This window comes from Manacus vitellinus, unplaced genomic scaffold (assembly GCF_001715985.3).
Source record: "Manacus vitellinus isolate BGI_N305 unplaced genomic scaffold, ASM171598v3 scaffold_16_pilon, whole genome shotgun sequence".
Lineage (NCBI taxonomy): Eukaryota > Metazoa > Chordata > Aves > Passeriformes > Pipridae > Manacus > Manacus vitellinus.
The window spans coordinates 3672247-3688812 of NW_021939189.1; the positions used below are offsets into that span (position 1 = coordinate 3672247).

Consider the following 16566-nt stretch of genomic DNA (forward strand, 5'->3'; position numbering starts at 1 on the left):
GGGTTCCTTCCCAGGAACATTCCTGTTCTTCACAATTTACCAGTTGCAGGAAGGGAGAAGGGGGAGGAGGGATTTTAAGAGTAAGGGAGAGGAAAGGGAACAAATCTTACAGTGCTTTCCCCAGCCAAATTCCTCCAGAAGGACAGGGTGTGGAGCGTGGACTCCAGAGTCTGGCACTGTCCCAAGAAAATATGAAGTACAAAATCAAACCCACTTTTAATTAGTCATTTGTTTTTATATAAAGAATTAAGGCACTCTTTTTCTGAAGTAGTTCAGTGCCTGCTATCACACAAACCAGGCAGCCCCTGCCAAGTGGTGCTGTGTGATAGAAGGAGGGGCTCTGAGCAGGGACACATTATCTCCTCCAGGAGACAGCAGTGCTGCTCAGATCTGCATCCTGCTTCCTGAGATAAAAGGCCCATTCCTCAGAGCCACAGCACACGTGAGAGAGTTGCAAATGCAGTTCTTGTAGGTGGCAGTAATTTGATGTCTGAGCTGGAGATGAATGATGAGCTGGGGCTCTGTCATCACACCTGCTCTGTTACAGACAGGAGGGAAAGCATGAGAGGGTGGGGCAGGAACTGCTGCAGAGGTGCAGGGAACCCAGCTCCTCACAGCTGACTCTCAGGGTGACAAATCCCTTTTCTCATGTCAGCAACAGCAGAGCCCTGCCTGGAGAGGGCAACTGAGGTTTTCTCCTCTCTGTTGGGTGCCCACTGTATCAAACTCTTAGATTTATGGTGCATATAATTCAACCAGATGTACATACAGTACCCACATAAGCTTAGTCACTGCAGGCACCAGGGAGAGGATTATTTTGCTGTATTTGGCTCATACTTCTGCCTTAACCACGGGGGTGGCTTCACTGAAGTTGGTTGTGCTGCATTAGCCCAGAGCAAAGCCCAGCATTTATACATTATTTGCAATAGAGGCATCATCATTTCTCTAATGCTGTGTCCTGAGCATGGCTGAGGTTTGCTTCAGTCTCCCACTAGGAAACAATGAAATGAAGACAGAAAGGAATACTCATCTTTTTCTCTTTTTACATATATATAACTCAGAACTATTAGCAGACTTCTGTTGCCTTATAGTGCTGTATAGGAGCCTTCCCCTATACTTGCTAAACTAAACAGGAATAATTAGTTGATATTAAGCAGATGCTCAATAGATTTTTCTGTAACTTGTGCTGTACGTGGCATCAGGAGGGAGTTCACAGCTTGTGGGGGTCCCCTCCTTCATCTTTTATCCACTGTACACTCTACATTTGTATTGTTAATGGCCCATATGGCTGTGAAGGAAAAGGGTGAATGATTTCATTCTGTCTTGCTTTGATTAATCCCAAATTATGGATCAAGTCACCATTAATGATGGCCCTGGTGATTTATGAATGGCAATTGTTATTCCTGCTGGTCCTGAACAGTTGGAAACTGTCAGGTGCCATCCTGAGCAGCTGGAGCATGAGTATCCCTTGGCACTGATGACAAGGTGTGCAGGGATGTGTGAAATGGCCCAGCTCTGCACAGGTGAGCTCAGGGAACACCTGCACAACAGGGACAGGAGCTGCTTTCTGCCAGTCACACATGAATTTATTCGTTTCCCAAGGGTGGAGAGCAGCCTGCCACTGAGTGATCTGAGATTCAAATTACAGATTTTATTGCAGAGCTTAGAAGGCTGCAAAAAGAGAAGCAAGGAACTCACAAGAATTATGTGTCTGACACTTTGAAAGCTTCTGAAGTGAGCCTGAAAAAAGAGGGAGAAAACCAAAGTGATGAGGAGAACAGCAACTCTGGATCTGAGCAAGAGCTTCAAGGAGTCACAGGGCCCTGAGGAGAGCCCTGTCCTAGTTTGTGTGGAGACCCCAACCAAGAATCAAGTTTTCATTCTTTATCACAAAGGCATCAACTCTGTTGTGCCCTGGGAAGGAGCTTGCATGGGTGTGAAGGCCAGATGGTGCCCAGCATCATCCCAGCCCCTTGGATTGAGTGAAAGACTTCCTCAGTTCTGGTGCCCTCTGCACCGACATAAGTCAGGGGTAGGAGGATTTCCTCCTGAAGTTCAGGGCATGTCTGACCCTTATGTTGGTTGAATGTAGATAATGACTGAACCATTGAGCTCTCAGACAGACTCCACTTGTTTGGGGCTTTGCAGCTCTCACAGTCTATCAGCTAACAACAAAAATATTCCAATTATTTGGAATGATGACATCATCCACACAATTGACCCAGAGCCAAGAATAGCACTCCTACAAAACAGTTATTTCTTGTTAAGCACTATCAAGGACAAGTAAGCCCAGACTTAGCTCCCTCAGCAAAGCCTGGTTGTTTCCCCCATGTTTCCAGATCACCTCAGCAGTTGTGTTTTCCAGTTTTGAGCAGCTTACCCTGAATGACCTGGATTTGCTTGACAAAATGTGATCATTGCTTGTAACTTTTGAACTTTGAATAGTCACAGGGAGGCTGTAAGTGGCTCAGGGAAGGAGTTTTGGCACGTCTCATCTAGTCCCCTCACTTGCAGAGCCCTCTCTAGCACCCTAAATCCATATCTGTTGGGTCAGAAAACTGTGTGAGCTGGCTGAGCCTCAGTCATCTGCTCATGGCACAGACTGGCCCAGGGATGGAGGGGAGGGAATCCTAATCCCTGCTTGGTGATGGGGTGCTGGCTCAGCCCCAGCCCTACCTGGCCAGTCTCCCACCCCACTTCCAGCCCTGCCGAAATCCCTCAGCCCACAGAGGTGTGTGGGCAGGTGAGGGTTGTGAGGGAGCAGTGGCTGCTGCTTGAAAAACCAAGGGTGATGCAGGGACAGGTGTGTGACATGGACCAGGGCTGTTCAGGTGTGTGACATCCTCCAGGGCAGTGACACCACACCCAGGGCCATACAAGTGTGTGACATGCCCTGATGTACAGGTGTGTGATGTGCCCCAATGTACAGGTGTGTGACGTGCCCTGGTGCACACCCAGGGCCATATAGGCGTGTGACATCCCCCAGGGCAGTGACACCACATCCAGGGCTGTTTGGGTGTGTGACGTTCCTCCTTGTACAGCTATGTGATGTGTCCCCCTGTACAGGTGTGTGACATGTCCCCTGTACCGGTGTGTGACATTTCCCTGTACCGGTGTGTGACATGTCCCCTGTACAGGTGTGTGACATGTCCCCTGTACCGGTGTGTGACATTTCCCTGTACCGGTGTGTGACATGTCCCCTGTACAGGTGTGTGACATGTCCCCTGTACCGGTGTGTGACATTTCCCTGTACCGGTGTGTGACATGTCCCCTGTACAGGTGTGTGACATGTCCCCTGTACCGGTGTGTGACATTTCCCTGTACCGGTGTGTGACATGTCCCCTGTACAGGTGTGTGACATGTCCCCTGTACCGGTGTAACGTGCACCGGGCTCGGGTCCCTCCGCGGCCGCGCGGCCCTTTAATGAGGCCCCGCGTTCCGCGCGTTAACGCTCCACCCTCTTTCCCCGCTGCCCCATTGGCCGGGCGCTGAGGCCCGCCCCTCGCGCCGCCAGCCAATTGGAGGAGTGTGGTGAGCCGCGTGTGCCAGGTCGTGTGAGAGGCCGATGGCGGCGGGTACCGTGAGGGGCGGCGCGGGCCGGGGGAGAGGGGTGGGAGCAAGGACAACTCTGAGGGGAACGGGGACACCCTGAGGGGACCTGGACTCCCCTTAAATGCTGAGGGGAGTGGAGTCCTCTGAGGGGTGTGGGGACTCCTGAAGTGCGGAGGGGAGCCGGGCACTCTGAGGGGATGGGGAGGATCGGGGACTCCTGAGGGGATTGGGACACCCCTGAGGGGATGGGGGGGATCGGGGACCCCTGAGGGGATTGGGACACTCCTGAGGGGATGGGGGGGATTGGGGTCCCTTGAAGGGCTGAGGGTATCGGGACCCCCTGAAGTGCTGAGCGGGTCGGGGTCCCCTGAGGCGCTGGGGGAGCTCGGGACCCCCTGAGGGGCTCGTGGAAGAGTTTGTCCTTCCCTGGAGAGGGCGGTGTGTGGGGGGAGGCCGAGGTGTGCGGTCCTGGGTCACCCGGCACAGCCGAGCCCCAGCTGTGGGTGCCCTGCCCGGTGCTAATTAATGCCATTAAATGGTCGTGGTTTCACCTGAAGAATCCATTAGGGGTAGGGGGAGAATATTAAGGTCAATGGGATTCCATGAGAATGCGAAGTTTCCTTATGTGTACCCAGCTCTGAGAACAAATTGTTTGTGGAGCTGAGGATTGAAGAAAACAAAAAATAACAACTTGCAGCTGCAGGCTGAGCAATAATTAAAATGCTTGGGCAGGTTCTTGTCTTTATGCAGCAAAATGGCCTTGTCAGTCAGGTTGAAGTTAAGTGTAGCTTGAGCTGTCCTTATTTAAAAAAAAAAAAGTACACTTCCAAGAAATTAAAATGTGGGTTCTCAAAGTGTAGACAACTAAGGACTTCAGAAAAAGTGACTTAAAGGATAATTTAGTTGAGTGTTTTGGTAGGAGATCTGATATGTTCCATGGATTTTTTGACCATAATTAAAGACACTTCACTCAAAGTGACTCTCTTGCTTTTTAAATGAAATTGTAGGAAGTGTCTTTTAAAATGTGCAAAGTGGTTTTATGAGGTGTTTTGTCCACAGGTAGACAAAAAAAGAAAAGGTTGGGAAATAATCTACTATAATAAAAAAATTATATACTACTACTGTGATAATAATAATAATAAATAATCTACTATAATAATATATTGCTACAGTTTGTACATAACTTTTTTGATATTACTGTTAGAGTGGCACTTTTACCCTTGGACAGAGGAAAGGATTGTGTGTTCACACACTGCTGTGCTTTTTGTCCATCCTCTGAATCTCACATGCTGAGAACTGAACACTGGTACTGAGGGAATTAAAAACGTCTGGTTTTTGTTCCAGGTGCTGGTGTGGAAGATGAGGCTGAATGAGAGCCGGACAAGATCCTTCCAGGCTGCTGTCACGGTCCACAAATACCCGGGCAGGCAGGTCTATGTGTTTCCCGATGGCCCATCCGACTCTGAGGAGTCCTCGGAGGAGGAGGAGCTCAACGTCATGGAATTGCGGCCCAGGGGGAAAGAGCAGCAGCGGGGCAGCACTTCCCGGGACAGGCCTGGAGCTGTGGTGCTTCTGGAGCGGGAGCTCACGGAGGGTGACAGCCTCAACAAGCTGGCCCTGCAGTACGGCTGTAAAGTAAGAGCCTTCTCTGGGTGGGGTTATCACTTCAGAGGTATTCCATGGGTACCTTACTGTCCTGGTATCTGAGAGTTTTGATGCTGAAAATACACTGTGTTTTTCATGAATGGTCAATATCTGGGTGAAACTGGAGAAAGGCAAAAAACTCCCAGACAGACACAAAAAAAAGAGTTGTTCAGCCAACAGCTGAGGAGGGTGTCGTCAGCCTCACACCCTGCCTGACCTGCTTTCCTGTTTAATATGAGTGACTAAGTGCAGGTTGTACTAACTCATTGAAGTGAGGGCAAACATTAGGAAGCTGAGCTCAGAAATGAGGGTCAGGGCTCTGCTCTCAAGGAACATTTAAGAGTTTTTGCAGCAAATAAAGCAGTACAAAGAAACACCACTGTGATAGGTCTGGCTTGGGGTGGGATTTGGGGTTGTTCTTTGAAAGGTATCAGTTTACATGTTGCAAGGAAGGTCTGAGTGTAAGGGGTGGAGTTGGAGAGGTGCCAAAGTTCAGGTCCCAGAGTCCAGGTGCTGTCTGTGTGTGGGTTTTGATTGTTTGCTGTCGTGCCCAAAGTGTGCTCCATCAGCTGCCTGGGGGCAGGAGGGAGGGGTGGGCAGGGTGAGCTGTCTCCGAGTTGGAACACTCTGCCCAGTATCTTCTCTTTGTTCCAAAGCAGGGCACTTCATAGAAAAACTGTTGAAAAGTTTAATTACCTGCTCTGAAGATGAGAAGCCCCCCGTTGTTTAGCAGTTGGAGCTGTATTTTTAGAGCCTCCTTTATCCGCAGGCTGGGATTAGAAAGTTCCATGGTGCAGACAGTTGGACAGTGACTGGAGTGGGATGATGATACGGCTCTGGCTCTGCTGCTGCACTGCTGTTTGCAGTTGGTCTTGCTTAACCACACAGCAGCTGTTGGTGCAGCTGAGGCAAGAGGGCTTAGAGGGATTGCAACAATTCCTCCCCTCCCATTCCCTTAGAGACAAACACAAAACAAAAAAGGCGCCCGTGTAGGTTCTGCTGCGGGGCCTGGTGTGTGCGGAGAAGAGCCTGGGAGGACTTGAATCGGCTTTGATTGGTACCAAGAGAGCCCAGGAAGGCAGAGCTGCAGCTTTGGTTGGCTCTGGAGCTGTGCCTGAGCACTCCTCTCGCAGCAGCAGTTGTGTCACTGCCGCTTGGGCACAATCACAGCAGTTTGTGAGCTCAGAGGAGGAAGGTTCTGAACAGCTCTTTGGTTTATGGCACGAAGAGTCCTGCTGTGCCCTCTGGCACTGTAACTCTGAGGAGTCAGTCCTGTCCCTGCTGTGGCTGCTCATCTACCTCTGCTGCCCCATTCCTGCCCCACTTGAAGGCTGCTGGGCCCATCCAGGGGGAAAGCTGGTAGGGAGGGACCAGGTAGTCAGGTGTTCTCCCTCGGGAAAAAAACTGTCCTGCTGCCTCCCTTCCTTCCAGAAGGGCATTCCTGACTAGTTCCAGTTAAATTGGAGAGGTACAGAAATCTTTATCATAGGAGATTTGTGTATTTGTCTGTTTACAGGCACTGATCAGTTTTGTTTTGTTTGCACAGTTAACCAGCTCCTGAAAGGCCCCCAGGACAGCAGTGAGGAAGAACTGTAGCCACAAATGCATATGCAAATGAGTTTAAAAAAATCCAGGACGAGCTTCTTCTTGAAATCAATGAGAACTTGACATTGGTTTCAGAATCTGCTTGGGGAGGGGGTATTAAGACAGTGCAACAAATAGCTCTGTGTGTGTGTGTGCCACAGATAACTTGGCAGAGATGGAAAGCCCTTTAAAATCCTTATTTTTACTCTTGACCATTTATAGTCCTGGCTTGCTTTTGGCATTGTTCATAGCTGGGACAAGAGCAACAAACTGCAGCCAAAAAATGAGTACAGAAAATAAGCCTAAATGGCTTGTGCAGCCCAGGCTCTCAAAGCTTCCCATCAGCTCTGTTTGTTGTTTCTGTGCGAGTGCTGCTCCACTTTCTGTTTCTAGAGCCTCAGCACAGCACTGCAGTGTTTGATTGCAGACACCACGGGGGATATTTACTGTCCCACTAATTTGTTTTCATTGGAACAAACCCAGAAATTGAAGCAGCACCTCAGTTCGGAGGCTTTGGGTGAGATTGTTGTTTCATAACTAAGAAGTTGTGCAGGGTTTAAGTGCAGGGGTTGCACTGGGGCAGCCTGTGAGGAGCCTGAACCAGCAAAGGATGATTCCCTTTGCCTCGGGGGCCCCAGATCAGGACCTGCATTAAATGGGCTGTTTTCAGAGTTCTCAAGCTTTGCAGAGTAAGCATGAGATTGAGGCATCCATCTCATCTCTGCCTTGGAGCAGAGTGCTTGGGAAGTGAAGTGCTGGTTTTGTTTTAGCTCCCCAGTTTCCTTGGCAGCCTCAAGTGAGTGCCCAGTGAATGCAGGTCATACTGTGATTTCTGAAAGAGCAAGGCACAGTCCCCGCAGTGTCTCCTTGGTGTGATGTAGCAGAGGTGGTTTAGCTGTTTATGTTGTCTTTCTCTTTGGCTTGGGGTCTTGCTGATTTGTTTTGTGTCCTCAGCCTTTCCCTCAAGGTTCTTTCACATCTCCTTGGCTGCTGTGGAGAGCACCTTACACATGTTGACATCCTGTTTGTCTTTGACAGAGGGTTTAGGGCAGCTGAGAAGTTGCTGCACTTCCTGGGGGCTGTGAGCAGGCACTGTATTAATTAAGCATCTTCTTTTATCTAATGTTAAATTAAGAGGCACTGTCTTGCCTTTGTCTTTGCTTTGGGACTGGCCCTGTGACTGGCTCTGCACGTGTGGCTCGTTCTTTCTTGCTCTTCCCACTGCTGGTGGGAATATGGGTCACAGAGGGGAACTCTGCACAGGAACCACCAAAGGTCACCTCAGGGCACAGGGGTGTTGCCCCTCAGGAGGAGCACTGAGCAGCTGTGCAGGAATGAGCTGGATCAGCTGCTGTCCTGCACAGGAGAGGTGGTGCCTGGGCACAGGATGCTCGTGCTGGTGTGGGAGACGCTCACCTGTGCTCCAGGTGTGACCTTGCTTTCAGAGATGGAGCTCTCTTCACTCTGAAAGCACTTTCTGAGCTGGAGGGTTTGACTGCTGGTGCTGATGTTGTCCTCTCACCTTAAACATTGGTGTGTAAAGTATGAAAACTGTTTTAAAAAGGATCTGTTACAAAGACTCTTCTTGCCTTAACTTGGATTAGAAGGTAAGTGAGGGAAGGCAAAGAAAGCAAAGGGGAGGAAGAACAGTAACAAGCAAAGTACAGCAGATACAAGAGCACTAGAGGAGGGTATAGACTGGTTTAACAGGGGACTGGCTTTATCCTGCAGGACCTGGAGCTCCCTCAGCTGGGAATCTCTGCAGAACCCCAAGCCAGTTGCTTTTATTCTCTGACAGCTGTTTGATGGCTCTGGAGCTGCTTCCCACTTTGTTCCCGGGTTGTCCTGCACTAACGTCGGTGTCCTTTGGGTTCTGTAGGTCGCCGACATCAAACGGGTCAACAACTTCATCCGGGAGCAGGACCTGTACGCGCTGAAGTCCATCAAGATCCCGGTGAAGGCACACGGGCTGCTCACGGAGAGCAGGCGGGAGCTGCGGCCGCTCCCTCCGGCCCAGCCCGGGCTGACCCGCGTGGAGCTGCCCGAGCCCGACCCCGGCACGGGGGGACCCTCCAACGGCCAAAACCTCAGCGACTACTTCAGGGACATCGACCAGAGCATCCAGGACGCCGTGCAGGTGGAGGTGCAGCTGAACACAGAGTACTGTGGGGAGCCCCTGGAGAGGCCTCTGCCCGAGCCGGGGAAGCGGGACACCGGGAACGGTGCGGACTGCGGGATCCAGTGGTGGAACGCCGTGTTCATCATGCTCCTGATAGGAATTGTGCTGCCAGTATTTTATATCATCTATTTTAAAACACAAGGCCTGGTGGCCCACACCTCCAACACAACAGTAACCTCAAATGTTTCAACAGCTGGATTGGAAGGGAAATTACCACAAAGCTCAGTGGTAGGAAAAAAGTCCTAAGGGGAAACGGGAGACCCCTCCAGTCTCTCCAGCAGTGGTGCCCACACTCTCGTGACTGACCCAAGTGCATCTAAGGGGATATAATGATACAGATAATTTTTATTTTTATAAGTAGCTGATGATGGAATCCTGAACTTGACTGAAAGTGAGGTGATGTGATTGTGATGGAAAAATAAGGATGATTTGTTGCTTATGAAGGTCACTGAGCAGGTGGGTTAAGAGTGGGGAACTGTTGAGGGAAGGTACTTTGTAGCAATTTATTGTGATTGCTTCAGGTATTTCTTACTGCCGTGTCTGGAAGCAAATCCTTTGCTGCTGAGCTAGAGAGTGCAGTATTAATGTGCTTGGAAAGCTGGGGGTTGTTTGTATTTTAAAGAAACACTTTAAAATACAGAAGGGGGGGCTCTTTCACTCAGAGCTGTCATTTTTATTTCTTGCAGACCATGGTGGTTTTGGCTTAACCCTAAACTGATGGCTCTAAGCTGGGTGTGCCAGCCCCTCATCATCCTCCTCCTGAGCAAACCTTTGAGCTGGGTTTATTAGGTTGATGTCAAGCCCCTCCCCTGGATGAGCCCAGACCTCTCCCCTCCATGAAATCCTTCAGAGATGGGATCTCGGTGCTGTCCCCAGGGTGCAGCCAGAGCCAGCCCTGCCACTGCAGGTGGGCAGAGGGTGTTGGAGGAGGATGTGAGAGCAGGGAGAGGAGTTGCACACTCCTCTCAAGGGCTCTTTTGTTGGCAGGGGGGTATAGTCAGTATGACTTGTTAAAAATACTAATAATAGTCTATAATGGTGCATCTCAGACACCCGATGTCAGTCACAGACTTGATTTCCCTGTGTGCAGATTTCATGGGAGCAAAGTGCTGAGTCCCATGCAGGGTGCAAGGTCCAGGGCAGAAGTCCAAGGCACAGAAAGAAGGGTAAAGCCTTTCTAGGACAGGACTGAGCTGATTGTGAAGCGTTCTGTGACCTGCAGATGTGCATTAAAAAGCTGCTGAGGGTGTAGGGAAGAGTGGGGGAGCTTCAGAGGGTAGAGGGCTGTGCTCTTCAGAGACACTGAACACTGCCTGCTGGGAGGAGCAGCAAGGGAGGCTTTGGGAGCTTTGCTGCAGAGCAGAATTGGCCTCAGAAATTGGATTCATCAATTCCAGGCCTGCAGGCAGAGGTAATTCCAGGCCTTCCTGGAACCAAACACTAAGGGATTTCCACCCCACACAAGCAGAACTGTGTGATGTTACAATGACAACCTGTGTTTCCTGCAGCTCTCAAAAAAAGTGCTCAGGAAAGCCTGAGGGAACCTAATTTTGTAAATGAGGACTGTAAAGTATCTTATACTGAACAAAAACTTGTATTTTTCTTCTGTGAAGAGCTGTATCTCTTTGTTCTGGGGGCGGGGGGGATTTCTTACATTTTTAAATAAAGCCACATGAAATAATAAAAGCACAAGGGGCACAACTTGTGCTTTTTTTTTTGTTCCCACACTGCACTGTGCCGAGCACCTGCCCCAGGACAGACTGCAGGAACCAGGAGTGGGAGCAGCAGAAGGAAACGTGAGTGTCCCGAGGGGCAGGAGGATGGGCTGGACCCAGGCTTTTCTTTTTGTTATAATGTTCTTACCAAGCATTAACTTTTTGACTTGAGTGTTAGTAACAAGTGTGTGTATATATCCCCCCAAAAATCCCTGTTGATTAAAATCCTCTTCACTGCAGTTTAAAAGCACAAGCTGATGACTGAAGTGGACACCTGGAGGGGGCACAGACACGCCAGACAGGACCACGTGCTCTGCAAACACGAGAGAGGCCGGAGTACACAGTAAAAGCCAGTATCTTTACTTTAGTGAATGCAGGATACAAATATTTTACAACAACCTCTAGCATTTTTTCTTAACCATTTGATAAAAAGTTCACTAGAATATTTATTGTATATTGAAGAAAAAACAACACATTCAGGGAAAAAAAATTGAGATTAACTTATTTTTTTTTTCTTAAAAGATTCGTCTCAAGGATGGCAACAAAGTCCAGCTTGTGCCGCCAAACGGCTTATCAGCATTAAACCGTGAACAGCTTCTTTGTGAACTGTTGACTACAAACATTTACCAAATACATAAATCTCTTTTAAAAAAGCCATTTTAAATATAGCAAAGCAGTGTTTCTCTTGCACAGCAAAGTGAAGAAAGGTTCTACTAAGATTTAAATGTTTACATTGGTTAAGTCTTTCTTTCACATTCGGATTTCACTTCTGCCCAGGATCAATTGTTAGGAGTTGTTTTGTTCCTTATTTACTATGTATTTCTTGTGCGCACAGTAACTCGGAGTTCCTGCTGCATTAGTGTCCTTGAGGGGAGGGCAAGGCTAAAGCAGTTCTGACGAGTCCCTGACAACGTGGCGTTCCCAAAACTACTGTGAGAGCTCGAGGATGGAGGTGATTTGTCACAACAGAGCTAAAAATCTTAAATCACTCAGACCTGACTGGGTTCAGCCCAGGGTTGGATCCACTTGCACTTCAGTCAGCAGAGAGAGAATTTTAAAAAAGTATTACTATCTTTTTTTTTCACCTGTTGAAATATCTGTGCTATGTCATAATTATTTTTTTTTTATAAAACATTTTTTTTTACAATTTCTAAAAAAGTATGTTCCAAAGTGAGTTACTTGTTACTAAAAACCAGGATTCCCATTTCCTCGATGGCAGGAGCTGCTCCCCAAGACGGGAGGGCTGTGGAAGGACATTTCTGCCGTGGCTGGGGCAGCACAGGGCCAGTCCCCAGCCCAGCTCTTTAGAACTGATTTTCTTTAATACTCTTTTTTAATTCATTGGTGCAATTTCAATACAAACTCTAACCCTTGTGTAGCTTTGTCTTTAAGAAAACAGTAATAGTACTGTTTAAAAACCTGCATAGAAATAAAGACTATTGAGATACAGTCAGCAAAGCCATCTGATAAGGCACACAAGAAAATAGACAGTAAATGTGAATGCAGAACTCCCACTCGGATGTACAGCAAAGGTCATACAGGTGCATAAATCATGGAACTCACACCACTGGTCGGAGCAGCAAAAGGTGCAGGGGCTGGCAAGTGAATTCGGTCACTGGGGAGCACAGTGGCCTGGGGAACGAGTCCCCTTTGCCCTCCTGCCCTGTCAGCCAGTACCATCCCAAACTAATGGGATCCAGGGCCAAGGAAGGGCTGGGAAGGGACTGGAGCCTGTGCGGGTTTCCCGCTGCCACGACAGGGGATGGGCTGGAGGCTGCAGGTATCTCCTGCTCCCCCTCTCCCAGCTCCTGTCACAGCATGGGGGGACTTGGAATTACACAGAAATAAAGCCCAAGCAAAAGTTTAATAAATATCAGGGATAACCACGAAGTTTGGATAATCCCACTGCAGTTTCCTCCCCAGCACCGCCAGCCTGTCAGTGACCCCAACTCCAACACCAAACCTGCTCCCAGCCCGGGCTCACAGCACAAGGGGGATCTGGATCCCTCCTTCTATTTCTTGGAAGCAGCAAATTTTTCCCAAACCACTTGCCAACTCCCAAAACCTTTTGTGCTCCTCTGATATGTGTCATTTCCCTATCATGAGAAATTAGGTCAAGTTTTTCCACTGTTTTTTTTTTCTCCCTCCTCAGAAGAGGCAGCTTTAAAATGATGCCTTAAAATGTGTTGTAACAGATTTTTTATATTTATGCAGGATGAACTTAACACCGGATTTTTTTTTTTTGCCACTTTGCTATTTATATACATATATATAAAATGTATAATGAAGCTTAACCATACAGCACAGAGATTACAACTGAACGGCACACATTCACCACCAGTGAGGGGGCCAACCCCTTTATACACCCTCTGAAAAATCTGGATAATAATATTAATAATAATTAAAATCCAAAGAAAGTACAGTATATTTAACAAAATAGTAAATATTAAACAGTGAATACTCTACTTAATAAGGACCTCGCCTTGTTTCAAGTTGGCGTCAATCCACAAAAATATACTTTTTAATCTGGTGACCGTACAATACATAGGTACTTACACCAAAGGTGATAATATATTTAGGATGCTATATACACAAAGAGTTTGGCTCAAATTTAAATTTACATATAAGTGTTCATGGCTTATTTTTCCCCCAAGGTTCCGCCTGCAAGTTTTTCCTTTTCATCTTTGAAAGCAAAAACTAGAAAGTCAAAATAAGATAAAACTATACTCTACAAAAAAGCTACAACATACAGCTTTGGCTTATATAAATAATTCATAGCAGAATGTGTTCAAAAGTACTGTATATAACTTTATATATAGTCTTCAATTCATTAGGGTATTGTTTTCTTTAATATAAAATATACATGAGCTAAAATCCGTTTCTATATTTTTCAAAGGTATGAACGTAAAAACAAATTTGTCAAACATATTCCAATTATAACTTAATATATTAATTTTATTTTGTTAATGTTCTATTTTCTAGGCTAATATTTTCTGAATATTTCATGCGAGTTCTCTATGTCTTTCACTCATTAAAAAAATCACTTCTTTGACCCAATACACTATTTTTTTATTTTTTTTTTTTGCACGTGCAAAACAGGGTTTTTGTTTTTTATGTTTTTTTATTTCTTATAGCATCAGCCCTTCTCCATGCACCCTCTGCAATAGAGACCCATGCCAGGTTGGGTAATAAAAGGTCAGTTTATGTACAGTATTGCTTTCTTCTTCCTGCTTTTCTACTGCTCTGCTGCTACAAAGCAATTATTTCTTAACTACGAGTAACCATGAGCTGAACTAACACACAGGGACGTACTACAGGCGAGCCCTGGGCTGTGGAGGAGGAGGAGACACTGCGGGGACAACGCTCTGCCAACGGCTGGGGCCAAACACAACTCCAGGGAAGTGCCAGACTAGATCAAACCTACGGGATTGTTCTGCTTTACCAGGGGACATCTGCAGCTATACACGAGTTTGTCGTAAGTGCCTGATGATCGGTGTATGCTACACACACTAGCACATATATATGCATGTGGAGATATATATATGCACGTATGTATATACATATAAATATACTTAGTCACGTCCTTATTTATAAATGTGGATATGTCAGGACAGTTCGTGCTGGGGACACCGGGCTGGCGGGGCGGCCCCGCGGGTTTATGTCACCCACGTGTCCATCCTCATCCGTTTTACCGACGGGCTCTCCCGGTCCTCGGCGTTGGGCGGCCGCCCCAGCACCACGGGCGAGTGGAAGTCGCTCCGGGGATCTTCCCGGTCGCTGCCGTCGTAGGAGCTGCTGGAGCTGCTCAGGCTGTCGACCGGGGAGCGCCCCAGCTCCTGCCGCGACGGGGCGGCGCCGGCGGCTGCTGCGGCTGCTGCGGAGGGAACCCCGAGGGGGTGACGCGGTCCCGGGGAGGGGAGATGGGTTCAGACTTGATGTTGATGTTTTGGTTGGTGTTGATGGAGAGATTGGAACCCTGAGATATCTGGCTGCCAGTGCTGGGGAGAGAGCATTGAAAGGCACAAGTGAGGAAACAAGGAACACGGAAGGAAAGCGACAATTCCCGTGTGTCTGAGGGGGCTCTTGGGGCTCAGCACCCTCCAAATGCACCTCACTGAAGTCAGAACAACGCTGAAAAAAAAGGTCTGAGCTGCATTTACAAAAGTTCAGAATGCACAAAGGTATTTCCCACTGCCAAACATTCCAGTTCACCAGCAGGTGCCTCCCAGGTAAGAAGCTGGGCCTGCAGGGACACCTCAGCCAAGGCCTGAGGTGACCAAAGGGACAAACACCCCAACATGGGAAGGTTTGGCAGCACAGATAAGAAGGTAAAATGGGTCAAATGCTGAACACCCTTGGTGCAGGTGGAAGAGGCAGAAGCCCCCCAGGGCCACAGTACTTACACAAGGGAGCTGAGGGCCGCGGGACCGAGGTGGTGCTGCTGCCAGGCAGACACCTGCCCCAAGGACAGCATTCCTGGGGAGTTAAACCCCTGCAGGGCAGACAGGTCTGCACTGGTCAAGGAGTAATCTAAGGGAAAACAAACAAGAGTGATTTATAGATTTATATATATACACACACATGAATAAATACACAAGAGTTTATGTGTTACACACACATGCAAAGGCTTTCTGCCCAAAACAAATAAAGGCAATTCCTGATCCACAGGAATCCAAACATGGAAACTGAAGTCTGGGAGAAATCCTCCCAACCTCACAGGGAGCTTAACAGGACAGAAGCCTCCAAATGACAAGTTTTTCTGCACTCTGCTTTCAGGTCCTACATGTTGCTCAGAGCTTCTTCCAAACCACAGGTACAACATATGAATGCATTTTATATATCTAGGTGTGCACCTCACAGTAACACTGGTCACACTCTGAAGGGTTTTGTCTGCAGGGACATTTCAATATGAAACTCTGGGAAGGCAGGACAGGGGCCGGGTGCCCGAGGGACAGCAGGGCCAAAGGCACTGCCAAGGGACCCCTCAGTGCAGTCCCACTGTCACACATCACACCCTCCCCTCCACACACTGTCACTCCTGAATCTCTGACTAAACTGTCATCTCCATATCAAATAAACAAAAGAAACCTCTTTTCTTCAAGTAAAAAACCATCATCAAGTAAAAAACACAACTGAAATGGAGACTGGAAAACACAATCTATCCCCAACCCAGAGGCAGACCCAGCCAGGTATGTAATTTATGGCCTGGTGTGCTCTGCTCAGCTGTGGGGTTTGAATATTTGTTTTAATTTCTAGAATGTTTTAGAACCAGTAACTCAGGTGGTTCTGGCCCTTCTCTACAGAGGGAACACTTCTCCAGCAAAGCACATTATACAAAATAGGATATTTGTGGAAAACTGATACCCAGTGCTTTAATTAAGGATCCAAGAGCTGAATCCCTCCCTTCCAGCCAGGGTGAGGAAAAAACCTCATCAATCCAGAAAAACAATTTAGGTATTGAAATTTTATCTCAGTCCTGCAAAGAACTGCAAGGCTGGAATTGCTACGTACGTGGTGACTGCCCTCACAATCCCCAGATGACAGTTTGGTTTCAACATCAAATTTCGTCCTGCAAATCCCTTGAAAGGCTCAGTCTAATAGAAATGATTCTTAAGTGTGTGAAAACCACTAAAGGCTGAAAGCTTTGCACAAATTATTGCATTATCAGAGGAAATGGGCTGGGCTGGGCTTTAAAATCACATCCCAGTGATACCAGCACTTGTCCAATTGTGTAGGACACCAGTTTCCACTGTCTTTGCTGCTCCCTGAGGTTCCCACTGCATGTGTGAATCTTCCAGGTTATTCTGGATGAGGGATGCACCCAGTGCTGCTTCCTGAAACATCAGCCTGTGAGGGAACAGAGGGATCTGTCAGGCAACAGGGGAAGCTCAG

The 16566-nt window shown here is 47.9% G+C and overlaps 2 protein-coding genes across 3 annotated transcripts in view; one reads left to right on the forward strand and one right to left on the reverse strand.

The window, feature by feature from the left end:
• The first annotated feature begins 3554 nt into the window (after window positions 1–3554).
• LYSMD4 (LysM domain containing 4) lies at window positions 3555–10648 on the forward strand. Of its 2 annotated transcripts, XR_001920261.2 has the most exons (4): window positions 3555–3575; window positions 4897–5187; window positions 8660–9415; window positions 9646–10648. XR_001920261.2 is itself a non-coding variant. In XM_018069642.2 (3 exons), exons 2-3 carry the CDS (start codon window positions 4912–4914, stop codon window positions 9203–9205), a joined length of 822 nt encoding a protein of 273 aa, XP_017925131.1. In that variant the 5' UTR covers window positions 3555–3575; window positions 4897–4911; the 3' UTR covers window positions 9206–9587. The 2 variants fall into 2 exon arrangements, 1 of the variants encoding a protein (XP_017925131.1); XM_018069642.2 differs by lacking the exon at window positions 9646–10648 and having other exon boundaries at window positions 8660–9587.
• Window positions 10649–11011: 363 nt separating this feature from the next.
• The window catches only part of MEF2A (myocyte enhancer factor 2A), a 58192-nt gene continuing 52637 nt past the window's right edge, over window positions 11012–16566 (reverse strand). Inside the window, 3 exon segments of the mRNA XM_018069641.3 lie at window positions 11012–14521; window positions 14524–14672; window positions 15078–15204. Coding sequence (XP_017925130.2) covers window positions 14331–14521; window positions 14524–14672; window positions 15078–15204 — 467 coding nt within the window. The 3' untranslated portion in view covers window positions 11012–14330.